This window comes from Actinia tenebrosa, unplaced genomic scaffold (assembly GCF_029948245.1).
Source record: "Actinia tenebrosa isolate PJP-AT-01 unplaced genomic scaffold, QUT_ActTen_1.0 PGA_scaffold7__59_contigs__length_16204524, whole genome shotgun sequence".
Lineage (NCBI taxonomy): Eukaryota > Metazoa > Cnidaria > Anthozoa > Actiniaria > Actiniidae > Actinia > Actinia tenebrosa.
In genome coordinates this window covers 11,513,093-11,538,661 of record NW_028292584.1, presented here as the reverse complement: position 1 = coordinate 11,538,661, position 25,569 = coordinate 11,513,093, and the positions used below count along the sequence as shown (strand labels likewise).

The 25,569-nt window shown below is 44.2% G+C and overlaps 1 protein-coding gene across 3 annotated transcripts; it reads right to left on the bottom strand.

Annotated features, from left to right (window-relative positions):
• Nucleotides 1-1,205: 1,205 nt before the first annotated feature.
• On the bottom strand, nucleotides 1,206-24,312 carry LOC148905607 (uncharacterized). Of its 3 annotated transcripts, XM_089039623.1 has the most exons (5): nucleotides 24,213-24,312; nucleotides 23,861-24,051; nucleotides 2,979-3,059; nucleotides 2,694-2,777; nucleotides 1,206-2,409 (listed from the first exon to the last, which is right to left on the bottom strand). In XM_089039623.1, the coding sequence occupies exons 1-5, from the start codon at nucleotides 24,248-24,250 to the stop codon at nucleotides 2,024-2,026; spliced, it is 780 nt and encodes a 259-aa protein (XP_088895749.1). In that variant the 5' UTR covers nucleotides 24,251-24,312; the 3' UTR covers nucleotides 1,206-2,023. The 3 variants fall into 3 exon arrangements, with proteins under 3 accessions (XP_088895749.1, XP_088895748.1, XP_088895750.1); XM_089039622.1 differs by lacking the exon at nucleotides 24,213-24,312 and having other exon boundaries at nucleotides 23,861-24,206; XM_089039624.1 differs by lacking the exon at nucleotides 24,213-24,312 and having other exon boundaries at nucleotides 23,930-24,206.
• Between the last annotated feature and the right edge of the window lie 1,257 nt (nucleotides 24,313-25,569).

Here is a 25,569-nt window from a genome sequence, read left to right as displayed (position 1 = left end):
GTCTAAGTCAGGCCTTCGTTCTTTTTCCTTTTCTGCTGCTAGACTGTTTAACAGTCTTGATGATAGTGTCAAGAAATCTTCTTCAGTTAGGGCTTTCACAAATACTTATTGGTCTTTAATTTAATTTTAGTACATAAGTATGATACTCGTTCTAGAAATATTCTTCATATCCACAAAGTTACGTAGTTAGGGCTAATTACTTATTGGTCATAAATTCAATTTGGGGGGGGGGGGGGGAGGTAGGGGGTTTATATCTTATGACATTTATAATTAATATCATATTATATATATGTGTGCCTGCTTGCGAGGGCGTTGTCATGGGGGAGGGGACGTTTGTGGTTTGGTGGTTTGGTGGGGGGTGAATGAATCAGCATGGCGGGGGAGGGTCGCTGAGGCTGAACTCTTTCCTTTGTCTCTTGGAGTTCGGCTTCAGAGATCTTCTTTGTCTTGTGGTTTATTCCTTTCTCGCTGAATTGCTGAGGTTTTTTTTCCCTGGTGTATATATATTCATATTTATTTATTCTTATATTTATATAGTTACATATTTTTAATCTATTTTTGTGTGTGTGTGTGTGTGTATTTTACACAGCTCCATTGTAAATAAGTTTTTAACTTTATGGATTCTGTGTTAAATAAAGCTTATTATTATGTTTATTATTATTATTAGGTCATGTTTTCTGACAATAAGGCCCTTTTTGTCGAAGAAGTAAACATTATAAACATCAGTTTGTAAACGTGAGTTTTATATACATCATCTATGTCCAATGCGTGTTTTTCTATGTCTGTAGGACTGTAAGTGTGGAGTCCGACATTGAAAGTTACGATTCGAGTCAAGTCGATCAAGGTGATCAACTCGTTAAGCGCTAGCTTAGTCAACTCATTTTTAGCTCGTGAAGAGTTATCGAGGTGGCTAGATTTCGCATTTTTTCGGATAACGCTTGTCAGCCAATCGTTTTAGGTAATTCCCTTAACCATGGAATCCATTGTTCGCCAAGTGACGTCACTGGAAGAATCCACGCACGTTGTTTGCAAAGGAAGACATTTTGGATTTTCAATCACTTTATAATCAGCAGCATGTTTTGAGTATTCTTAGCTTACTTTATCCTCTTTTTATTGGACCTTGAGATATGAGAAGGTACATGATACGCACTAAGCTGTAGCAGATAAATCCTATAGCTACTTTCGTGAAGCCGGGGACACTATGGTTAGAGTTTCCACGGGATCTTTATTGACGCTCACAAGTCCTAGTAGTTACAAGACTAACTTCATTATCATCATGCTTAGATGGGAATGTCTACCCATATTTATATAGAAAATTAGCATAATTGTAGAATTAATTATAGAAACTGGTTTGAGTCTGGTTTCCAGTGAAAGTACTGAGCTACAGGAATAAATTAGAATATTGGCCTTATTGACCTTAGAACCTTAATCTTAAAAGAGTCTTTAGAAAATGATTAACTGAATAAAGCGTCGATGACGGTCGCTTGTGTTTCTAAGTTAAAACATACTATTCTAAGTTAACCAAAGTTTATACCAAAAATTAGGGAATGATTCTTAACTAAAAGTTTACGAGCAAACAACTATAATGAAGGACGCCAAAAATATACGTGTCCTTAGGAAGTCTTTTCTGCGCAAGTCTAGTTACTAAACTGGTTTTATGAACAGCTAAAAGTCAAAAGGTCCAAGTCCAGATTATTGAGTAAATAAGAAGAACCTTTCATTATCCGGTGTATAGAATTCAATTACTGTCCTTTGTTAGGAAGGTGTTTTGCAAGGTCAACAAACCTAAATCTTTTGTTCGAATAATTACTTCGTCCTTAAGGCTAAATTGTTAACATAGAAACCTAAGTGAAATATTAGAATTCTTGTACAGTACAAATCAGATGTTTTTCTGGCCTTCTTACACTTCCATGTGTTAATATGTGTTGGCGTTCTTCACCTTATGCTACAAGTTTCATGCCAATGGTATATACAGGTCTATAATAGTGAAGTCTGACTATCTTGCCTTGTATTTCTTCATTACTCAGTTTTTAATGTCTTCATATTTGAGATGTAGTCTTTGGTAAACTGGCAAAGAAGTGCCTAAGTGAAGCTTTTCGTACTTGCTTTGCTGGTGAGTGCCAAACGTTTGGAAGCCTTTTGTGCGGTGCTGCTCGCGGCAGGTAGGATCAAGATACTCGTAGTTCTGTAGTGATGACATCTTGACAGAGTTACTGGTAAGTTCTGCGTAATGCCCTTGGACTGTTTCGTCTGTATTCGTCATCGATTCTGATTGGACTGCAGTTGGTGGTTCAGAATTGATGTTACCAAAGATGATTTGCCCTGTTGCATCTGTACTGTCGTTGTTATAGAAAAATCCAACGCTGTTGGATTTTTTGTTTGGTCTTTTAGTCTGCGGAAATCTTTTACCTGGCGCGATATAAGCGACAAGAACAATAATCTTAGTCAGCAAATTCATTCTTTATTGACAAAAAAATAACTCAGAACAAAGCCTGGCTATCAACTTTGATTCAATCATTGAAACAATCAATCGGCTAGTCAATCCGTCACATTGACGAAGAGGAATCTATGGGTCTGCCCCAAAAGACAAAGCTTCCTTAACTTTACATTTTCACCGTTTAATCTTCAACTTCTCTTAATTACTATATTATTATTCACAGACATAAACTAGGTTTATTTAATTACGTACTCACTTTTGCAGAGGATTAATAAAAGGAAGACATTGATTAGAAAAGATACCGCCGATAATGGTAGCAACACAATACTGGCAGTTGATCCTGATATTATAATGAACAAAATCGAAAATTATAGGAATTTGTATAGAAAGAAAGTGTGGAATTAAGAAAGGAAGAAAAAGGGAGGGGCAAAGCGAAGCAAAATTGAAAAGAAAAATTTAATTAATTAAAAAAGAAGAAAAAAGGAAACTGAAAACAACAACCTCGACAAAAAGAAAGCCGATGCTTAACTGTAAAACTCACCCAAAAAATTTGCAGGCTTGTTATTATTTTTCTCACTCTTCTTCTTCTTCTTCTTCTTCTGTTCTGTTAGCTTGCAAGGACCTGGCAAAAGCGTGTGATTTCTACGTTAAGAAAAGTGCTAAATAGCTGCCAAAAAAAATCTCGAATAAGTGATAGATATCTTGGGCAGAAAATTACCCAATCATTCCTAATTTCCGTACAACGATATCAACTCATGTCCACTACTTCATCTTCCATTTCATGTGAGCAGTATCTTTCAAGTGTATTAAAATAACTATTATGAATATCGCGCGTTCTAATTCTAATAGACGACTTGCACTAAGAGGTCACGTGATCAAATCGGCCATTGTGGCTGGCATTCTACAGGATTTTAGCTATGCGAGAATGTAAAAAAAGATGGCGGATTCGGGTAGTTTTTTTGGTGATAAAAGGTAAGTTAGCGCACTAAATAACTATAAAAATCCCCTTTTCTTGCAAGAAATATATTCTTAATAAAAATCTAAAGTAGATTTTTGCTATTAACTCGCCAAAAAGAGAAAAAATATGGTATTTTTAGCAGCAGTAAGGGGGACTCGCGGTCAATGTCAAAGATTTACGGGTTTTACAGGCGGTTTAAGGAAGGCGCCGGCAGCGGGAATAAGCCGCGCGATAAGTCCTTACTGCTGCTGTGTTGTCGAACCGCAAACGGAGGTTAAGATATTTTCTTGGATATACGATGCATGAACAACGACTTGTTGTCGAAACTTCTCAAGCATATTTCGACTTCATTCTTGAAAACTGCATTTTTCTTGCAAGAAATATACTTTTAATAGATATTTTAAGTAGAATTTTGTTATTCATTCGCCAGAAAGAGGAAAAATATTGTATATGTTTTGAGGTCATGAAGCCAGCAAAACAAGACTAAACACTTCGTAGGTCTTCACATGGTAGTGCAAAAAAAGCAGCAGTAAGGGGGACTCGCGGTCAATGTCAAAGATTTACGGGTTTTACAGGCGGTTTAAGGAAGGCGCCGGCAGCGGGAATAAGCCGCGCGATAAGTCCTTACTGCTGCTGTGTTGGGTACCGCAAACGGAGGTTAAAATATTCCTTAGATATAGATGGACACCATCACGAGCATTCGTAACAAAACTGTGCGCAAGCTCAGAACTCAGGTGTTGGATCGCCTGGATGCTGACTTTGCCTTCACAACATTTATGGAGGGAGATACGGATGAGACGATGACAGAAGAAAGGGCTGAAAGGATAATTAACTTAATACCCGAAGGTAACTACCGGTTGGAGTTGACGTTCATAAAGTATTTAGACGGTGAGTGGATGATAGAAAAGGGGCGCAATCCTATCAGGGCGTCTGGTAAGAAGGACCTGTTTGTCTTAAACGAAAACACACGCCCGGGAGCATTGGTAGGAATAGACATGTTGTTCTACGAGGTTGCTTACCCGGTTACCGTAGTCATTTACGGTGCGTACGAGATAAAGACGCCAGACGTTAAGAAGTTGAAACCGATGCGACATCCCGGTAATTGCGTAGGGAAGTTAGTAAGAGAGTTCTTTGAAGACTCCTCTCGGGGCGGTAAACTGACTTTAAAGAGAAGAGAAGCCATCAGGAAATGGGAAAAAGATACTAATAGGACCGGAGGGTCGATAGACAACATCAAGAAGTTAGAAACGGCGCTGGAGAGGCGAATCCATGTGAAAGATATCACCGACGGCTTTATTTACTCCGGAACGCACAAATATGGGGGCCGCGGTGCGCCTATCGTAATTTACCAGCATAACGCACATGCGTGGCGCGAACTGCGATTCCCAAGAAAGAAGGAAACGAAGGTCTATAAGAATTCTCCATTGGCAGAGTTAATCCATGAGAATTCCATTTGGTTGATGGATTCAGAAGGAAGTCAGTTTATGACGCAAGACGGCACTTTGTATCGACCCGAAATTGAACAACAGCGCATTCAAAGCGCCTGTGAGACCTTAGGGGAAGACTTCTCTGACGAGGTCCTTAGCAGTCGCAGCTTGGACTTCTTAGCCGCAAAGAAAAGAAATGGATGGAAACCTGCCCCAAAAGAGTTCGGAGACATAGCCAAAGCGTGTGTAGAACACGGTCACGGTGGTCTGTGGAACATGGAGTACGACAAAGATGAGTATGTGTCGCTGGATATGAAACACTGTTACCCTGCAAGTTTTAAAGGTCTAGGGGATTGTAAGGAATATTACGACCGTTACGGACATCCAGACTCCCAATTCTTCCGCGTTTCGTTAGACGGTCACTACGACGCCCCAGCAACTGGATTCGTACGATTAACGTCTTGGAAGTTGGCTAAAGACTTACATCCCATAATTTACGCGTGGTACGGGAAGCATCTACAAGAGAAAGAATGGATACCCGTACCTCTATTGAAGTTCTTTGAAGAGCGCAAGCTTTTAAAATACACGGCGCATGAAGCCATACTTTGTCATGGCGCCTTTACGCAATGGCTCCCAGAACACAACCCCACAGCACGCGTTGTCATAGGAAAATTCACGCAGGGCGCTAAGGAGGGCGAGAAACACATGCAGCGACGCCTGATAACAGACGAAGGAGAGTTAAGCTTCCTTATTAAGCGCGCCCACGAACAAGGAACAATGGTGTCTGTGGAGAAATGGGACTACTTCATAGAAGGTCAGAAAGAACAGAAATGGAATGCACTTTGTTACTACCAAGACCACAGGCCGCAATATTACCACCTGCGTGCGAGTATGTTAGCATATGCGCATATTAACCTACTTGCGATGCTCCTACGGTTTGACAAAGAGAACGTTCCGCGCGTAGCCACGGATTCCTTGTACGTAAAGCCTGAAGTGTTAGAGAAGATGAAAGAATTCTACACCGAAGATGAGTTGGCGGAAAGTGGTCAATGGCGCGTTAAAGATGAGGAGATAAAAGCATGGAGAGAACGTGTAGAATGTCACGGAGAACATCTTTGCGGTAGCGTGGAACCAACCGGGGAGCCACTGCCTTCGGTTGCCGACCCCATTTCCTACCAACGCTTCTCTTACCTCTACGGTACAGGAGGCAGCGGTAAGACTACGCGTGTGTTAGAACTCTTTCCTAAGATAAAGGTGCTAACGCCAACGCATCGTTTGGAAAGAGAAATCTGCGAAATGAGTTACGACGCGCAGACCTACCACAGCTTCTTCCGTTGGAATGGCCAAAAGTGGGTACCAGAAGCCATCCACGACATACCTCCGGTGATACTTTGGGATGAGATTTGCACCGTTCCTTTAGAAATCCTCAAAGAATTCGTAGAATTCCTCCGTGGAAAGTGTCAAGTAATATTCGCCGGAGATCCCTGCCAGCCTCCTCCAATAGCCGGAGAGATGCCCCACGAATGGCTAAAGGGGTTCGTAGACTACTCTGAAGAAATTAACGCCGACTACCGCAGCAAGGATCAAGTAAGGAACCTGAAAGCGGAATTAAGGGGCCTTAGTGACGCCGACCAATGCAAAACACTGCGCAAACGCGTACGAGCGAAGAAATACGAGGACTTCCTTTACGCATGGCATCCAAAGGATCTGGTGCTGAGCAGCAAACGCGCAGCACAGTCTCGCATACAGAAAGACTTACTCAATATACACCGAGAGCGCTTCCCTACGCATCCCGTACCTGTTTGTTATAAACCCCACGATACCCGCATGCAAAAAAGAGACGTCTGGGTACCTGGTACCGACATCCAACTGCAGAACGCGGTAACGCATGACAAAGCCTGGGTACCCATAGAAAAGGTGGAAAAAATAACCTCCCATCCAGATTGGCGCTTAGGCTATTGCATGACAGTCCACAGCGCGCAAGGGCTTACCATAAAAGAAACCTTATGGATCATAGACCAGCGGCTGTGTTGGAGCAACCTTATCTACACTGCCGTAAGCCGCGTAGAATATGCCAAGCAGTTAAAAAGAGCCTGGGGTCCGCAACTGCGCTACGACCGCACCCCAGAGGACGTAGCCAAAGAGAACATTGCTAAGAAACTCCTTCGCTACAAAAGACACGACGAAGAAAAAAATATGACGTTCGACCTATGCGCGGACGACGTCTATAAGAAAGGGGCAAGGTGTGCCAAATGTAACATACCTCTACTATGGAGGTTTGACCCAAATGACGATCAGCAGTTCTCCGTGGATCGCATAAATAATAAACGCGGCCATTGTAGAGGCAATGTAAGACTGACATGCCTAGAGTGCAATCGGGCGCGTGGTGCTGCGCTACTCTGAGTCTTTGGGGACTATGAGCAGCTCTTCCATGACAAATCCGCGACTTGGGCCATTTAGGTAATACAACACGGGTTGCCCTTCCTTGGTGACGGACATCGAAATCTCATACGTTTCCAGGGACCAGTTAGGATCCGTGGCTCTCTTACTGCAACCTTCGAGTTCCCCCGGCTGATAGAGGTATCTGACCACTATGTCGCGGGGTAGCTTTTTTTCCTTCAGTCCGACCGCCCTCGAACTTCTGACATAGGACTTGTGTTCCACGTGTTTCTTTTTTATGGCATCCTTGGGTTTCATCCCCGTAGCCCTGGCCGCCTCGTTATTCAAAGCCGCGATGACCTGGGGGAGCCTCTGAGTCCATTCCCTGTTGCGTTTGGAGGGATCTTCCAGCTCTTTCCAATACTGGTACCCAAAGAGACGCTCGGCCAGGGTCTTATTGAATCTTTCGACGATGCTCTGACCCCTGTGGTACTCAGCTTCGGCTCTCCTAATCTTAGTGCTGTGGTCTTTCAGGGTCTTAGTAACCACGCCCATGAACTCTGTCCCCGCATCCACTTGCAGCAGCTTGGGCCATTTCAAAACGCGCTTATAAATCCTACTCAGGGCTTCTGCGACTTCCCCAGAATCCTTGCTGGTTATGGGTTCGGCGTCCTTGTATCTACTTGCGATATCAACTACGGTCAAAGCGTATCTATAGGTCTTCTTTCTCACCTTGTCGTGCGGCAAGAAAAGCAAATCCGCCTGATGAACTTCATTGGGGGTATTTACGGTAAAGCTGGGCCTGGGAATGTACTTGGGCACGGGAAGATAAACCTGCCAGAGGGTTTGTTTTCTTAGCCAGTTCTTAGCCGTTTCATCTGATACCCTGGCCGCGGTCGCGAGTTTCTTGATGGCCGACGCTCCTTTCCAATAGCCTTCAGGCCCATAGTAAATCCTTTTGAGTTTGTCCTCTACGCGGCCCATTATATGAATTCCAGGACGAGATTGATCTTTCGCCCGTTGAAATCCACCGTCTTTCCGTCCACTTTAATGGTGAGGTTTATGCTTTCTACCAAATTAGACAAGTCATAGCTCAAAGAAATGGGGGTGTATTCTACTGGGTCAAATGGATTACCTTTGGGCAGAAACTTGGACATAAGAGAAGACTTTTCTCCATTGTTGTAACTATGGACCAAGTCGCAATAGACTTCGTAAGAGGATGCGACTTTCCATTTCACGGGTATGGCTGTGTCGGTAATTGTCTTGCCCGAGGCACATAATAAAGATCCCAATGGGTCAGACTTTCCAAAAGTTACTGAATAGTTTGGCATATTATGTTTGAAGGTCATTTCGTGCGGCAATCCTGTGGTGAGCGTATAACCGTGTTTTGCTAATTCCTTAGCAAGGGTGATTGGTGTGTAATGTCCATCGGGCAGCAATACGCCTTGATAATTGCCGCCGCCTTTATGCTCAGTGACCAAGGCATTGACTAAATTATACCAAAAATTGTACAAAGAGCAACTAACCAACCGAACCTTATGGGCTTTAATGGGGGGATTCAAATAAGTGGTAAAGTTATTTTTATCGCTTTCCAAGAAGACGATCATATATTTCAGGAAACACAGTTTCCTTCGTTAGAGCAGATACGCCAAAGCTACGCCTCCCGCCAGCCCTGCGACTCCTACGAAGACCAACTCACTATCTTTTTGTTTCTTAGAAGGCTGGTAGTAATTCTTAAACTGAGGCCTTTTTAACCCCGTTAATGCCGCGGGGTGTGCTTGCGCATAAAGTTTGAAGGCGTAGTCTGTATTTTCGAAGTTCTTATCCGCCTGCATTTTGTCTTGGTAGTTCTTGTCCAACCAATCCCTGTAAGCTTGTCTTTTTTCATTCCAAGCCGCCACGTCTCGCTGATATTTCTCCAGCGCTAAATCATGCCTTTTCCTTGCGGCGGCTAAATCTCCGCTGCGATCACCTCTAACTAATCTATCCAAATACTGACCACCATAATTAGCTCCAGTGAATGCTAAGGCTGCAATAACTCCACCTGCGACCACGCTAGCCATTTATACATTAGGGATGTACTTTTCCTTACGTAGGTAATCCTTTACCATGATAGCCCCGCCTACGGCAGCGGTCATCTTAGCAAAATTAGCGAAGCTCTTGCTTGGGTCTTCAGTAAAGTCTTCTTTGAGCACTTTCTTACCTACCCAACCAATACCCGCAACGATGGAAGTAATAATGGCTGCTTCTTCAACAGTTTTCAACAACGCGGTCGACATTATATTACAAAGCGAGAAGGTTATTCCATTTCAGGGATCTTACTTTTTCTAACAGCCGGTTCCACAGGTGCGTGCACGGGCGCGTGATATGTTGGTGGTTCTACCTTTTTCGTTGCCCGCCATTGTAAGTAAAGGCTGCCTGCTGCTATAGCAACTCCTAACGCGCCAATGACGTACCCAGGATTAATGAAGGATTCCTCTTCTTTTTCCTCCACCTTTTCTTCTTTTTGGGCTTTGTTCTTTTTATTCATCTCCGCGAGCTTCTTACCGGCAGCGACTCTGCCCGGAGATTTAGCCTTGGTAATCTTTTGCTCCTCTTGGGGCTGCTCTACCTTCGACTCTGGTTCACTCATTTATATCTAAGGACTTGAAGGACTTGATAAGTACTTCACTAAGTACTTAAGGACGACTTGGAAATAACCTGGGCGCAACCTGACCAAGTACTTAAGGACGACTTGACTAAGTACTTGAGGCGACTTGATCAGGTACCTCAGCAAGTGCTGCCTGGAAGACCTTTTCGACTTCTCTGTCCTTCTTGAAGTCCTTCCAAGACATCGTAAGTTCCTTCAAGTCAACGTGCTGAGCTACGTGAAGTGCCGCAGAGGCGACTGCCATTAACTTACCGCACTTCAAAGACAACCACCCGCAGGTTATCTTAAGTTCTTGAGCAATAACGTAGTCCTCGCTTATGTCCTTCCGCAGTTGCTCCACGTCGTCTATGGGCAGCGCAAGTCCAAGCAATTTAGTCGCAAGTCGGATAGCGGAGTCTGCTACGGCGTCCGTGGTCTTACTTGCAAGGGCGGCCTCGTATCTCTTATGGAACTTCTTAACTTCCTCTTCTGACAACTTATTAACTTGCTCATGGGTAAGTTCCTTACCTATCATTTCTTTACACTTCCCCGAAGACACAAGGATGTTAAGTTGTTCCTTAAGGTTACTTTCGTCTAACTGCGCGGGGACTTCATCTAAGAGCTGCTCAATGTCCATATATCTTTATGGAATACGGAAACCTCAAAGAGAAGATCATCTTGGAATGTTGGTGCGTTTTTAGGTGCCGCATGTATTCGTGTAACTGTTCCTTGGATATCTCACCGCCGTAGTCGCTTAAGATGGTTTCCAGGTCTGACTTGCTCGGAGTATAAAATACGACAAGTGAACCTATGTTTTCCCTGAAGGGTTTAGAGACACTGGTAAGCTGCTGGGAAAGCAACCAAACGCTAATATTGTCGTGTCTACCGCTGAAGGCGAGCTTAACGAGCTCGGAGGTGCGCTTTTTTACGTCGTCCCCGCAGGCAATGTCATCCAGTATGAGTAAAATCTGCGTATTCTTGGGGAATTGTTTGTGCCAAAACTTAAGGTGGCTGGATAACTCGTTAGGGTCTAAGATATCTACGAAGAAGTCGTCGTCTTTCACTCCTATGCCCGTCCAGGTGCGGTTATTCACGTAGGTTGGGCAAAGCAGCACTATGTAGTCAAAGCGGTATCTAAAGGGTCCTAATAGCTGCTCCACGACGAACTGCGTTTTTCCGCAGCCGGTGGGTCCTACTATCAAAGCGTTAAAAGGAATATGGTTCGGATCCATTATATATACGATGCACCCAGTGGACGCAGTAAGAAGGATTGCCACCGACGCAAAAGATAAAAGAGACACCATAGAAATGCAAAGGGAGGAGATCGATCGGTTAAAGGAGCGCGTGCAGGAATTGTACGATGAAATGTGCGGTCTGAAGCGCGCAGAACGGTTTGGTGCGCTTTTGACGATGGCGGGCTGGGCGAAAGATTCCGTTAAGGACTTCATGCGGTATCCCTTATAAGGGTTAATAAATTCTTATTATATAATGAAGTGTAAGGATTGCGACAGGGAGTTCAGTAGCAAACAGGCTTTGCAATATCACCAAAAAAAGAAGGTATGTTTTAAAGAGGTGGATAACGTCACCGCATGTGACACTTGCAGCCGGCAGTTTAGCAGTAAACAGGCGCTGCGATATCACGTGGAAGGAAGGGTGTGTTTGAAGTCTAAGGAAAGACGTTGTGCTGATTGCAATCGGCTCTTTAGCACGCCCCAAATGTTGCAATACCACCAAGAAAATAGGGTGTGTTTAAAGGATGTGTGTGCGCGCTGTGGGGAGCTCTTAACCGACGCATGGCATCAACATAGATGTCGTGGTAATTATGATTTGGACGTCGTATGCGAGGAGCATGGTGATATCACTGCGAGATGTTGCCCAGCGGAAACCATAAAGAAGTTAACTCTTCGTAAGAAAGAAATAGACCAACGCTTTACGGAGTTCGACCGCGCCGAAGGTACGCGCTGGGAGAACGCAGAGTATTGGAGTGCGCCCTGTGACGCGTGTGGCGGCTTAAGGAAAGGAGATGATCATATCTGGCAGTGCTTGTGCCCGCAACATCATCCCCGCGGTTTTAAGGAGTACTTGGATCGCTTTGATGATTGGCATGCTCAAAACATGGAGGTAAGGAAAGCCCGTAAGTAAAGTAGGGTTTGTGCAAAGAGTCACAAAACACACTCTTATATTTATTAATATTCTTTGATTGTTTATTAAGAATAAAAGAAGAAACATTAATAAATATAAGGACCCTTTTTGGAGAAGGTATGCAGAACTCAATAAGAAAAGAAGAAACATTAATAAAAATAAGGACCCCTTTTAAAGGTATATGCTAGCCTACGCAGCCGCCTTCTTAGGAGGATTCCTAATCGCCCTTTCAATATATGGACTGTATTACTTGCGAACTACCTGCCGACTGCATTACGCCCACTCCTGCACCGCGTAAAAAATACACCTGCCTTCATTGCGACAGGGTATTCTCCGAAGGATCCTTTGTGGGGCATTGGTGCTCCGCGGATCCTAAAGCGCAGCGGACTTTAGCAGACGCGCTTAACTACGAAGAGGAGATGGAGTGACTCTTCTTTCAATGTCAAACTTCCATCGGCCATTTACCTTACCATAGCTGCGTAAGTGGGTGAATTCCTCGCCCTGAATTACGTACCGCACGCAATCCGGCGCCCAAAGGGCATATTCCTTGCCTCCTAAGTCTTTGAGGACTAACCGTAAACGGTCGATGTCTTTGAAGACGACGTAATTTTTTATTTCGTATGCTTTACCGCAAATCAGGTCACGCCAGTGTATTTGGTTGACGATCATTATATCTATGAAATATTCTTAAATGCGTTGCCCTTGTCTCCGTAGTCTTGAAGCGTTTGCAGCACCACCGACAGGGAATACGGATGCCTTCCGCGTAGTTGCTAAGGGCACGACAGATGACGTCATAATCGTTGCTAACCATGGTCAGGTAACCATTCGCGTCATACTGCGAAATTATCTTGCGTTGGTCTGCGGAGAGTATGCCATTTCCTTTCGGCGTCTTCAATTCGATGCAAAGCCCTTCATACCTTAAATGCGCGTTCAGTATTAAGAGGTCGGGTTGACCCCTTTGATAACCCTTCTGCCAGCATTTTATGCGTTTGCTGTCAGAATCCTGCAATTCCCCTAAGCCGGGCGCTATGAGCATCTGTGGGTAGAAGCGGCGTATGTAGTCCACGACTTTCTTATGCAGGTCAAACTCATTTTCCATTTTGAAGACTAACTTGTTAGGACTATCGAACCGCCTTTCTATTTCATACTTACCTGTCTTTCTCAATGCGGGAAGAACGTCCTCGAGGACCCAATCCTGGAATGTCTCTGCCGTTGGCATCTTAGAGCTAAATATTAGTTGATACAACCCAGATTCGGTTACGTACAGGGAATTAGGCTGTGAATACGAGGGGAGGCGATTCACCTCCACTCTAAGTTCGCTAAGCTTTACCTTATACTTTTCACGAACATGCACCTTAATTGCATCTTTTGGGCGTTCGTAACCCAACGCAGCCGCCACTTCCTTTGCTTTGAAGTATAGTTTATCGCCTTGCACTATGCATTGCAGTTTGGTTTCGTTGTTTTCGAATACGCGAAGCATTATATACCAACGATATTTTTTTATCAAAAGGATGAGCGAGTGGATCAATACGCAACGCTCTTTAGCTGATTCATTTCTACGCTCAGTTGCGCGTCAGACACGACGAAGACGTAGCAGTTTATTTTATCACCGTCGCCCGCGGAGGCATTCTTGGTGCGTTTGATCTCCAATGTTATACCATCCTGCGTATTTACTAGACGTAAACCCTGGCCATGTAGGTCTTCGTCGTTAATGGTGCGCATATCAATCCACAGCGCATATTTATCCTTAAAGAATTCCTCGGGGCTAATTTGGTCGCCAAACTTACGCTTTGCTTCCCTGTAGATGTCTTCGGGCTTTATTCCCTGCGAGTAGACCTTGTTTGGAACGCCGTTTATGTTCACGCCGACGTTAGTAATGTTGGGGTTATGAAAGGCTTCGGAGTCGCGCTTACCGGCTTCGTAGGGTTTGGCAAACACCAGCATCAACCCCGTGAGACTTCTTCGTGGGAGGTTAATGCTTTGGTTGATAACCTCATCCGTCTTATCCAAGAAGCTAAATGTCTTATACATCACTACGTGGTCGTAAAGGAATGCCTTTCCGGCACTGTATTCCATGCCGGCGCTACGGGCCAGCTCTTCGCTGTATACCGTTTCGTACTGTAGCTCTAAGTTGGTAATAGAGTATGGGGTTGTTGTGGTAAGTGCAGTGCTTAGCCCACCAATAATGTTATTAGCATCTGCTAAAGTTACTTCAAACTGTAGCTCGGATAACTGTCTTGGGTAATACGCGCCGTGATTCGTGATTACTTCAAAGTCCAGTGGTATGACATACTTGCTACCATAGGCTGTCTTTATTCGCTTTGCGTCTGCCACTGCGGTTTCTCCGCTGCCGTCAGTAGGTTGCGTTTTCGTAGGTGTGCGGACCTTACGTAGAATGACACTACCAATTCCTTGTTCTATCCTTTGCGCGCGGTCAAATGCTGTCAACCATAAGTCTTTGTACGTGGTATACAGATCGTACCTATTTAAGTCCAGCAAGGATTCCCCTGCGAACTTTACGCGCATCTTAGAAACAATGTTGCGGCCCACGTTGTTAACGATAATCCTTTCGTCTGTGGGGCTTGACTGCACCGCTAGGTCAAACCTTAAAGCCAAGGTACCAGGAACCAATACTAGGTTATCCGTTAGGCGGGGCACGCCTACGTACAGGGTTTCTCCTGGTTTGGCGCTAGAAGGCGTGAATGTGACCCGATGAAAGGTGCGTTCTGCTTTCAGCCCGCCAACCTGCTTAGGTAATACGTTGGGATTTAACTTTGAGCTTATCATATATAATGGAAGTAGAAGGAACAGACCCCTACTTTGATCCCACCACTGAGGCAGGTCAGGCTGACATTAACGACGGTGATGAAGAACCGCTGCTTCCCACCCAACAAGTCGACGATTCCCTAAGGGATAGGATTGCAAAGGCCCTAAGACATCCCAAAGCACGAGAGTACACGTTTCCGCGTGAGCACATAGAGCTTCAAAACATGGGCGAGCCGGAAGCAGCCGCGCGGGAAACCGTAGAGTGGGCAACGCAAGAGCTAACGCAGCGCTATTCCCACTTTGACGTTGACGACGTAAGGCTCACAGAACGCGAAAACAAAGTCCTCATAAGCGTTCAAGACCTGAGATTTCCTGACAAAGACCGCTGGACGAAACCACAACCCCTCTTTGATGAGGAGGGCAACGTTAGGGGTGACGTCTCAAGATTAAAAGGCTTCCAGCGTGCCACTAGGAGCATGTTAGAAAGGTTGCAAACCCTGAATGAAAAGGTTGCGCTATAAAAACGCGCTGAGGAGCTGCAAAAAACGTTAAAAGAAAGGGAGGTAGAATACGCAAAGCAAACTCAACTACTCGTCGATACCGAAAAAAAGTTCGGTAACGAAAGAATGGTAGAAATGAGAAACCAGTTGGATAAAGCTTTACGCGAAAGGGATAAAGCACAAAGGGACTTGGAGGAGGCTAAAGGCTCAGGCGCCTCAGCAGAAGCGCTGCGGGAAACGTTGGAAGAAAGGGAGGAGGAATACATGAAGCAAAACCAACGGCTTGCCGACGCGCATAGGAGGGAGGTCGAATTTAAAAATCAAGAAATAAGGGAGCTGGTAGACCAAAGAACCCGAATTCGACGTGAAAGAAATCAAACTCAAGGGGCTCTTAACCTTGCCCTGCAGGAGTTGGATCTAATTAAAGACGATACCGATAACCTACAAACTACCATAGCTGGCTCTTTGGTGGAACGGCGACGGTTAATGGCTGAAATTAACACCAAGGAGGAACAAATCCGGCAAAGAGATCAGGCCATCGAAGACCTGGAGGGGCAAATAGAGCGGCAGCGAGAAGTAGTTGCGGACCAAACTCGTACCGAAGAGGAAAGGGAGGCTGCCCAAAGGGAAACAGAAGATCTAGAGGTGCGCCTTGCGGAATTACGGGCGCAAAAGGAAAACCTGGAAAAGGAGCTGGGGCTTACCACCAAGGAAAAGGTAAAAAGAGCCCTTTTGAAGTATGGCGTTCCACTGGCATTTGCGGTCGCTATTAGCACCGTAGTAGGGGTAATCCTTAACGCGCTTAAGGCTACAGGCGCGGGCGTAAAGAAATTAGGCAATGGGCTGACGGACTTGGGAAAAAAGATGGCAGCCGGTCTTCCTGGGCTGCTGGGTTCGGTTGTTTCCTTGGCACTTAGGGCCGGCGGCGAACTGCTAAAGTTCGTGGGCAACAACATTTGGATCTTGGTTGTCGCTATTGGAGTGGTACTCCTGAAGAAGATGCGGGGTTAATCTTATCCTTGTATGTTACTGGTGGCTTATCGTCGTCAGACATCCGAGGTGTTCTCGACTGGGGATAAGTAAAGATAGTATTCGCGCCGCCTTGATAATTTGGTATCAGGGGTAGGGCAGTCATAGTAGAAATGGGTTTATGGCACCAAGCAGCATCAGCGGAAGCAGCGCCTTGACCATTTATTCGAAAGTAGGCAACGTCGTTGGGAAGAACCTGAAGCTTCGCATATTGACAATTGGCTATCATGTGAAAAGTTATTGACGTTATGTCCTCTGAGCTTTGCGGTGGGGGCTCCGACGAGAAATGGACTGGGTTCCTATTGTTATCTTTTTTTCTGTAAGGCAGTAATGGATGGTTATTCTCATCAACGATCCTAAACCCAGCATTGCACGAATACCCCGTGTTAATGCTAATAGTACACACGATCAATCCCAGGCCCCCAACCTTCGCCCACAATCCCGTGTCATACCAATGCTGTTCTAAGTATTCCTTCTCCTCCAAATAATGAAGAAACCAATCTTCCTTTGCGTGTGGATTCATATATTTCAGGGAATAAATTCCCTTCTAAAGACTAATCGCCGTTAAAGTGCTAATGGTCTTGTGATTATAGGCTGTATCTCTCTGATTTTCTATACTATTTATGCAAACGCTCCCGGTGTCATCTACGCGCATTTGCAGCTTTACCTTCCCATGGCAATCGGCGACCATGTGGAAAGTCCAAACCGATAGATTTTCGGCACTGCTGGGGTTGGGCTCTACGGAGAAATGCGCAGGCTCCCTGTTGTTTGTCTTCACACGCATAGACTGCAGTATGCCATTCTCATCCAGGAACCTAAAGCCCACGTTGGCATGGCTGCTCGTACCAATGCAAATACTGCATATTATCAGCTTCTTTCCTGAGTAGTTCAGGTCCACAGACATCCCCGTGACATCAACCCAAGATGCTTGGGTGTATTTTTTCTCGCCTGTGTAAGTCGTATAGACACAATCTACTCCAGCTACGTAGGGGTTGTTCATCGCCATATATAATAGCTCAAACCAATGCTTGCGACTATTAGACCGGCTTTTAGTAAGTTATGGTCATATTCCTCAGGCGGCATAACCTTCTTTACTGGTTTCTTTGGCGGCACGTACGCCTTTTTTAATGGTTTTTCTACCTCTTTTTTTGGTTTCTCTACGAAGTGAGTAATGCCCTTGGTCATGTCAGAGTTCACGTCATTCACCCCAAACTTCATATCCTTAGTAGCTCGCTGCAGCTTGTTGTTATAACCCACAACGGAATTGGTGTTAATAACCAAATTACTTGGCATTAACCAACAACCAGGCGACAAAGCGTAATCCAGTCGCACTTTAGACTGCTGCACTGCAAGTTGATATCTCTGCACCGATTTAGATATGTCATTTTCTATTATTGCAGACTCAAATAAAGTTAGGAATTCTTGTTGCGTTTCCTGTGAAGCGCCTTGGGATCCAACAATGGGGTTGCGGGTATTTACCTGCGCTCCCAGGATGCAGTACACGAATGCTTCTATGCTACGGTTAATCCTGGCTAGGTTCCTGGCAGGTCAGGCTGACATTAACGACGGTGATGAAGAACCGCTGCTTCCCACCCAACAAGTCGACGATTCCCTAAGGGATAGGATTGCAAAGGCCCTAAGACATCCCAAAGCACGAGAGTACACGTTTCCGCGTGAGCACATAGAGCTTCAAAACATGGGCGAGCCGGAAGCAGCCGCGCGGGAAACCGTAGAGTGGGCAACGCAAGAGCTAACGCAGCGCTATTCCCACTTTGACGTTGACGACGTAAGGCTCACAGAACGCGAAAACAAAGTCCTCATAAGCGTTCAAGACCTGAGATTTCCTGACAAAGACCGCTGGACGAAACCACAACCCCTCTTTGATGAGGAGGGCAACGTTAGGGGTGACGTCTCAAGATTAAAAGGCTTCCAGCGTGCCACTAGGAGCATGTTAGAAAGGTTGCAAACCCTGAATGAAAAGGTTGCGCTATAAAAACGCGCTGAGGAGCTGCAAAAAACGTTAAAAGAAAGGGAGGTAGAATACGCAAAGCAAACTCAACTACTCGTCGATACCGAAAAAAAGTTCGGTAACGAAAGAATGGTAGAAATGAGAAACCAGTTGGATAAAGCTTTACGCGAAAGGGATAAAGCACAAAGGGACTTGGAGGAGGCTAAAGGCTCAGGCGCCTCAGCAGAAGCGCTGCGGGAAACGTTGGAAGAAAGGGAGGAGGAATACATGAAGCAAAACCAACGGCTTGCCGACGCGCATAGGAGGGAGGTCGAATTTAAAAATCAAGAAATAAGGGAGCTGGTAGACCAAAGAACCCGAATTCGACGTGAAAGAAATCAAACTCAAAGGGCTCTTAACCTTGCCCTGCAGGAGTTGGATCTAATTAAAGACGATACCGATAACCTACAAACTACCATAGCTGGCTCTTTGGTGGAACGGCGACGGTTAATGGCTGAAATTAACACCAAGGAGGAACAAATCCGGCAAAGAGATCAGGCCATCGAAGACCTGGAGGGGCAAATAGAGCGGCAGCGAGAAGTAGTTGCGGACCAAACTCGTACCGAAGAGGAAAGGGAGGCTGCCCAAAGGGAAACAGAAGATCTAGAGGTGCGCCTTGCGGAATTACGGGCGCAAAAGGAAAACCTGGAAAAGGAGCTGGGGCTTACCACCAAGGAAAAGGTAAAAAGAGCCCTTTTGAAGTATGGCGTTCCACTGGCATTTGCGGTCGCTATTAGCACCGTAGTAGGGGTAATCCTTAACGCGCTTAAGGCTACAGGCGCGGGCGTAAAGAAATTAGGCAATGGGCTGACGGACTTGGGAAAAAAGATGGCAGCCGGTCTTCCTGGGCTGCTGGGTTCGGTTGTTTCCTTGGCACTTAGGGCCGGCGGCGAACTGCTAAAGTTCGTGGGCAACAACATTTGGATCTTGGTTGTCGCTATTGGAGTGGTACTCCTGAAGAAGATGCGGGGTTAATCTTATCCTTGTATGTTACTGGTGGCTTATCGTCGTCAGACATCCGAGGTGTTCTCGACTGGGGATAAGTAAAGATAGTATTCGCGCCGCCTTGATAATTTGGTATCAGGGGTAGGGCAGTCATAGTAGAAATGGGTTTATGGCACCAAGCAGCATCAGCGGAAGCAGCGCCTTGACCATTTATTCGAAAGTAGGCAACGTCGTTGGGAAGAACCTGAAGCTTCGCATATTGACAATTGGCTATCATGTGAAAAGTTATTGACGTTATGTCCTCTGAGCTTTGCGGTGGGGGCTCCGACGAGAAATGGACTGGGTTCCTATTGTTATCTTTTTTTCTGTAAGGCAGTAATGGATGGTTATTCTCATCAACGATCCTAAACCCAGCATTGCACGAATACCCCGTGTTAATGCTAATAGTACACACGATCAATCCCAGGCCCCCAACCTTCGCCCACAATCCCGTGTCATACCAATGCTGTTCTAAGTATTCCTTCTCCTCCAAATAATGAAGAAACCAATCTTCCTTTGCGTGTGGATTCATATATTTCAGGGAATAAATTCCCTTCTAAAGACTAATCGCCGTTAAAGTGCTAATGGTCTTGTGATTATAGGCTGTATCTCTCTGATTTTCTATACTATTTATGCAAACGCTCCCGGTGTCATCTACGCGCATTTGCAGCTTTACCTTCCCATGGCAATCGGCGACCATGTGGAAAGTCCAAACCGATAGATTTTCGGCACTGCTGGGGTTGGGCTCTACGGAGAAATGCGCAGGCTCCCTGTTGTTTGTCTTCACACGCATAGACTGCAGTATGCCATTCTCATCCAGGAACCTAAAGCCCACGTTGGCATGGCTGCTCGTACCAATGCAAATACTGCATATTATCAGCTTCTTTCCTGAGTAGTTCAGGTCCACAGACATCCCCGTGACATCAACCCAAGATGCTTGGGTGTATTTTTTCTCGCCTGTGTAAGTCGTATAGACACAATCTACTCCAGCTACGTAGGGGTTGTTCATCGCCATATATAATAGCTCAAACCAATGCTTGCGACTATTAGACCGGCTTTTAGTAAGTTATGGTCATATTCCTCAGGCGGCATAACCTTCTTTACTGGTTTCTTTGGCGGCACGTACGCCTTTTTTAATGGTTTTTCTACCTCTTTTTTTGGTTTCTCTACGAAGTGAGTAATGCCCTTGGTCATGTCAGAGTTCACGTCATTCACCCCAAACTTCATATCCTTAGCAGCTCGCTGCAGCTTGTTGTTATAACCCACAACGGAATTGGTGTTAATAACCAAATTACTTGGCATTAACCAACAACCAGGCGACAAAGCGTAATCCAGTCGCACTTTAGACTGCTGCACTGCAAGTTGATATCTCTGCACCGATTTAGATATGTCATTTTCTATTATTGCAGACTCAAATAAAGTTAGGAATTCTTGTTGCGTTTCCTGTGAAGCGCCTTGGGATCCAACAATGGGGTTGCGGGTATTTACCTGCGCTCCCAGGATGCAGTACACGAATGCTTCTATGCTACGGTTAATCCTGGCTAGGTTCCTTAAACCTTTTCCTTTCATTAACACGAACGGATCCCAAGTGCCGGGGTAGTTCGTTTGAATTCTAGTAATTAATGAATTATTGCCCTTATCACCACCCATATCGCTAAACTCCAACTCATCACTTGGATATTCCTGATGCCCGTAGTCGGCTGGCTTCTCACCATTGGCACCCCAAACATAAACTATACCCAGCCCATGCGTCTTACCCTCCTTATAACGAAAATCTTTTTGCTGTGGTTTGAACTCATTAATTAACCTTTCCAGGGCTGCGGAGTCGTAGCGGTTATTCATTGGATCAAATGCCTTATCTCCCGGTAGGGGTACGTTAAGCTCCTTCAACAACCTCCTTACCGTAAAGGCAACGTGAACCCGCATAAATGAAATGTGAAACATGTCCGCGGCAACACCACAACCTTTAGTGGCAGCCCAAATAGCAAAGTTTAACTGCTGCGGCCAATACCGCATGTTGGGTCCTGCTAACCATTCCCTGGCCTCTTTACCTGACGTATGCTTCAACATCGTATTCTTATAGATATTTCTTACTACTATGTTAAATGATTGTTTACCCACTGAAATCTTCAGGTGCGTTACCAATTTTTCGAAGTTGTTTACACCACCTTCAGCGTCGTAAAATGGATAATCTTCCTTGGTCATTAATAGATTCCTTGGAAAATTAGGCGGAGCTTCCTGATGCACCGGCGTAGGCTTGGGTACCGGCTTTGGCTTTAAGTCCTCATTGCTGTACATCCTGGAGCCTTGGTAATAAATCCCATCGGGTCTCCTTTCGAACTTACTAGGGTCTGCATGCGGAAACATCTTCCTAAAGGCCCTCCAGTTGTCGTGATGTGGCTGCTCCTCAATATCATTCCCAAAAGCGTCGTACATTAGTATATATAATGGATGTTATACCATCAGCACCTCCACTTTATCCTGAACTTCCTAAGGAACCTAACGAACTAAACGGCGAAAACTTTCGTCTGAATAAAGCAAACTTAATCCTGGCTTACTTGGAAGGGCAGACAAAACACTACGAAAAAGTCCGAAAAAAGTACGTCAGAGCCCGGAGTACGCTACATAAGATTTCGATAACTTCAGGATCCATATCCGTTGTGTTAACAGGCTCCGGCGTTGCTACTTCGCTTACTGGACCGGGAATAATCGTTGGAGTTCCTTTGGCCGGCGTTGGGGCAGCTTGTGGTATCATTTCTGCTGTTGCTACGGGCATTATGAAGCAGTTGACAAGCAAAATATCCAAGCACGACACGACAATAGCTCTGTCAAGGGCTAAAGTAAATACTATTACCGATCTTGTCTCAAAGGCTTTGCGTGACAGAAAGATAGACGACGTAGAATTCTCGCTTATTCTGACCAAAGAAGACAAATACGAGAAATTAAAGTCGGACATAAGAAATAAAAAAACAGTCGTAAAAGATCTTTCCGAGGAATCTCGCAAAAAGATCTACCAAGAAGCGAAAGAAGAGCTTCAAAGAAAGCTTGCTCAGTAAACATCTGCTTTGAAAAGAGCGTGACGGGATTCTATTTACATATCGAACGTCAGTCTAGAAATTACGCGTAATATAAATTCAGTGAATTATTACGCGTAATATAAATTCAGTGAATTATTACGCGTAATATGAATTATTTGGCGAATTATTACGCGTAATATGAATTATTTGGCGAATTATTACGCGTAATATGAATTATTTGCATAACCTTATTTGGCAAATTATTACGCGTAATATAAATTCATCGTATAAATTACGCGTAATATGTTATTGTCGCCTCGGAATCCATCCTAACAGGGGGTGGTTGGGGTCAATTTTGTAAAATATTTCGTAAATTACGTCAGGATAATAAGGAATATCCTTATCCAGCCGACAAAACATCCACTCGGCTTTTGTCATATCAGAAACCTCAGGAATAGACTTACCGGTAATTTCAGACAAAATGTAAGAGATGTCTTTGTAATATTTCCCTAGCTTTAATTTTTTCAGCGTTTTCCGTAGACTTTGCGGGGTTGGCTCTTCTAAGTGGTCTATGATTTTCTTCTTTACTTTGTTGTCTAAATATACCGGTCGATAACCTTGGATATGACTCATCCAGTCCCTGAAGTATTTTATTCTTTTGTATGGGGTCTTCTTACGACCTCCATTGGCGTAATACTGCTCTCTGGTAGCATTTGGTACGGCATTACGAATATTCTTACCACACTCGTAACACTGTGCTGACGTGTCGTCTTCTATTTGCATTTTCTTACCACAACACCAGAAACCCTTGGGCTTAGGTATGTTAACTTTGGATCTTAGGCAAATTATACAGAAGTCATTGGTGAACTTTTTACATTCATGCATCGTATATCCAAGAAAATATCTTAACCTCCGTTTGCGGTTCGACAACACAGCAGCAGTAAGGACTTATCGCGCGGCTTATTCCCGCTGCCGGCGCCTTCCTTAAACCGCCTGTAAAACCCGTAAATCTTTGACATTGACCGCGAGTCCCCCTTACTGCTGCTAAAAATACCATATTTTTTCTCTTTTTGGCGAGTTAATAGCAAAAATCTACTTCAGATATCTACTAAGAATATATTTCTTGCAAGAAAAGGGGATTTTTAGTGTTATTTACTGCGCTAACTTACCTTTTATCACCAAAAAAACTACCCGAATCGCCATCTTTTTTTACATTCTCACATAGCTAAAATCCTGTAAAATGCCAGCCACAATGGCCGATTTGATCACGTGACCTCTTAGTGCAAGTCGTCTATTGGTTGGGAGTGCATGCTTTATGAGAGTCACCTGCATCATGTTTATCCAAAATAGTTGCTATAGGAATTGAGCTTACAATGTTTTTTGAACTAACCTCGCGCTCTATTACTATTTTCAATACCCTGATGATGAAGAATTATCTCCGAAAGCTTGGTTAAGATTAAAGTATTACGTGGTTGATACAAAACATCTATAAATAAAAAATGGTTACCCTAATGGACTGATTTGTCTTTTTTTTTTTTTTTGTGGCGTATGTTTGAAATATTGAATATTTTCAATAACACTCACAGTATTTTGTGACTGTAACATTGTGCCAAGCGGTTCCATATCTGTTCTTAGCCAGACAGTTATACATACCAAAGTCCAAAGTATTGACTTTTAATGATCTTAACGTGCTCGTTCCCGGATAATAGGAGGTTCCATTCACACGGATCTTGCCATTCAACCCGTACCACGTGACATTTGGTACTGGTACACCTCTGGCGACGCAACGTAAGTAGATTGTATCACCAAACCTTGAAATGTTGGGTTTGCTTGACAGTTTTTTTGTTTTGTTTTTTTTTTGTTTTTTGCATTTGCAAAGCATCCCCGTCTGCCTTCACTATATAATCCCGCATAAAGAGGATGTAAAAGAACCTACCGAAGACGATGATGATGACCATCCTCAGTGGCGTGCATACACTGCAGGGACCACAGCAATAGTCCCTTTCACAGTCCCCGGCGCCATCTTGAGAGGTAGCCGTGCCTTTTCATCGAAGCGAGACGAACGGTTAGCTTGCAATGATAGAGACGTGTGAATCATATTGTCCAGGGTGTTAAAAAGAGGTCTCTATCATTGCAAGCTCACCGTTCGTCTCGCTTTGATGGAAAGGCATGGCTACCTTTCAATATGGCGCAGGTAACTGTGAAAGAGACTATTGACAAACGATTTTGTGGTGTTCCTGCTGTCACGGGAAAAAGCAAACGAAATAAAATATAATGAAACACTTCGTCTGGGCTATTATGGAATTAGCACGGTCAGGATTGCATTATCTTATCTATGATCTCAATGCTTATTGGAGGATGACATATAAAAACATTGGTGTCTAAAACAGCAAACGTTGCGTTTGTACTTACACATTACTTTAATAAAAACATTTGCTAATCCCAAAATACCATCTCTCTTGTCATAAGCCTGGCACTGGTACTTTCCTTGTTGACTTCGAGAAAAATTCCAAATGGCCAGCGTGCCGCTGTTGACTTTAACACTTTCTAACTTTAGGGACTCGTGTGTGGGTACATGAACCCACATGACATTGTCAAGCCATATTGGGCTTATTGCACAGGTGATATTTAGGTCTTCTCCTTCAACTATCTGTGCTTCACCATTCTTATCAAGAAGTGTGGAAGAATGTTCAAAATCTTCAGAGAAAGAAAGCCATAAGTCATAATCAATAATATATTATTCATTAATCAATAATATATTATTCATTAATTACACGCACAGTTGAAATGATACTCATAAACGTTTTTTTGCTGATTGATATATTATAAACAACGCGTTTTTTGTTAATGTGATGTTAAAAGGAAATACCATCTTCGTTGTCGAAGAATTAATGAAAAATAACAATTTGCATTTGATTAAAGTGGCTTAATACCACTAATGCGTAGCGAGAATATACAGTGGCGATGGCAAAGGCGAACGCAATGGCGATGTCGTACGTGATGTCGCAATGACGATGACGATACCAAAGACGATGACATTGACAAGCAAATATACGCAACATGGTTACAACATTACTTACAAATCACAAAAATATTGATCTTTGAAGTCACTGGAGGCTCATTTGGATTGTTAGTTGCCTGGCATTCATAAGTACCACCTTGGTTTCTCTTGATTTCCATGAATTTTAAGAAACTCCAGCCTACTGTTTTAGAAATCACAAGCCTTTTCTTGGGTGCTATTTTCATCCAGGTCACATAAGGTACTGGGGAAGCATTTGCACTGCAACTGATGT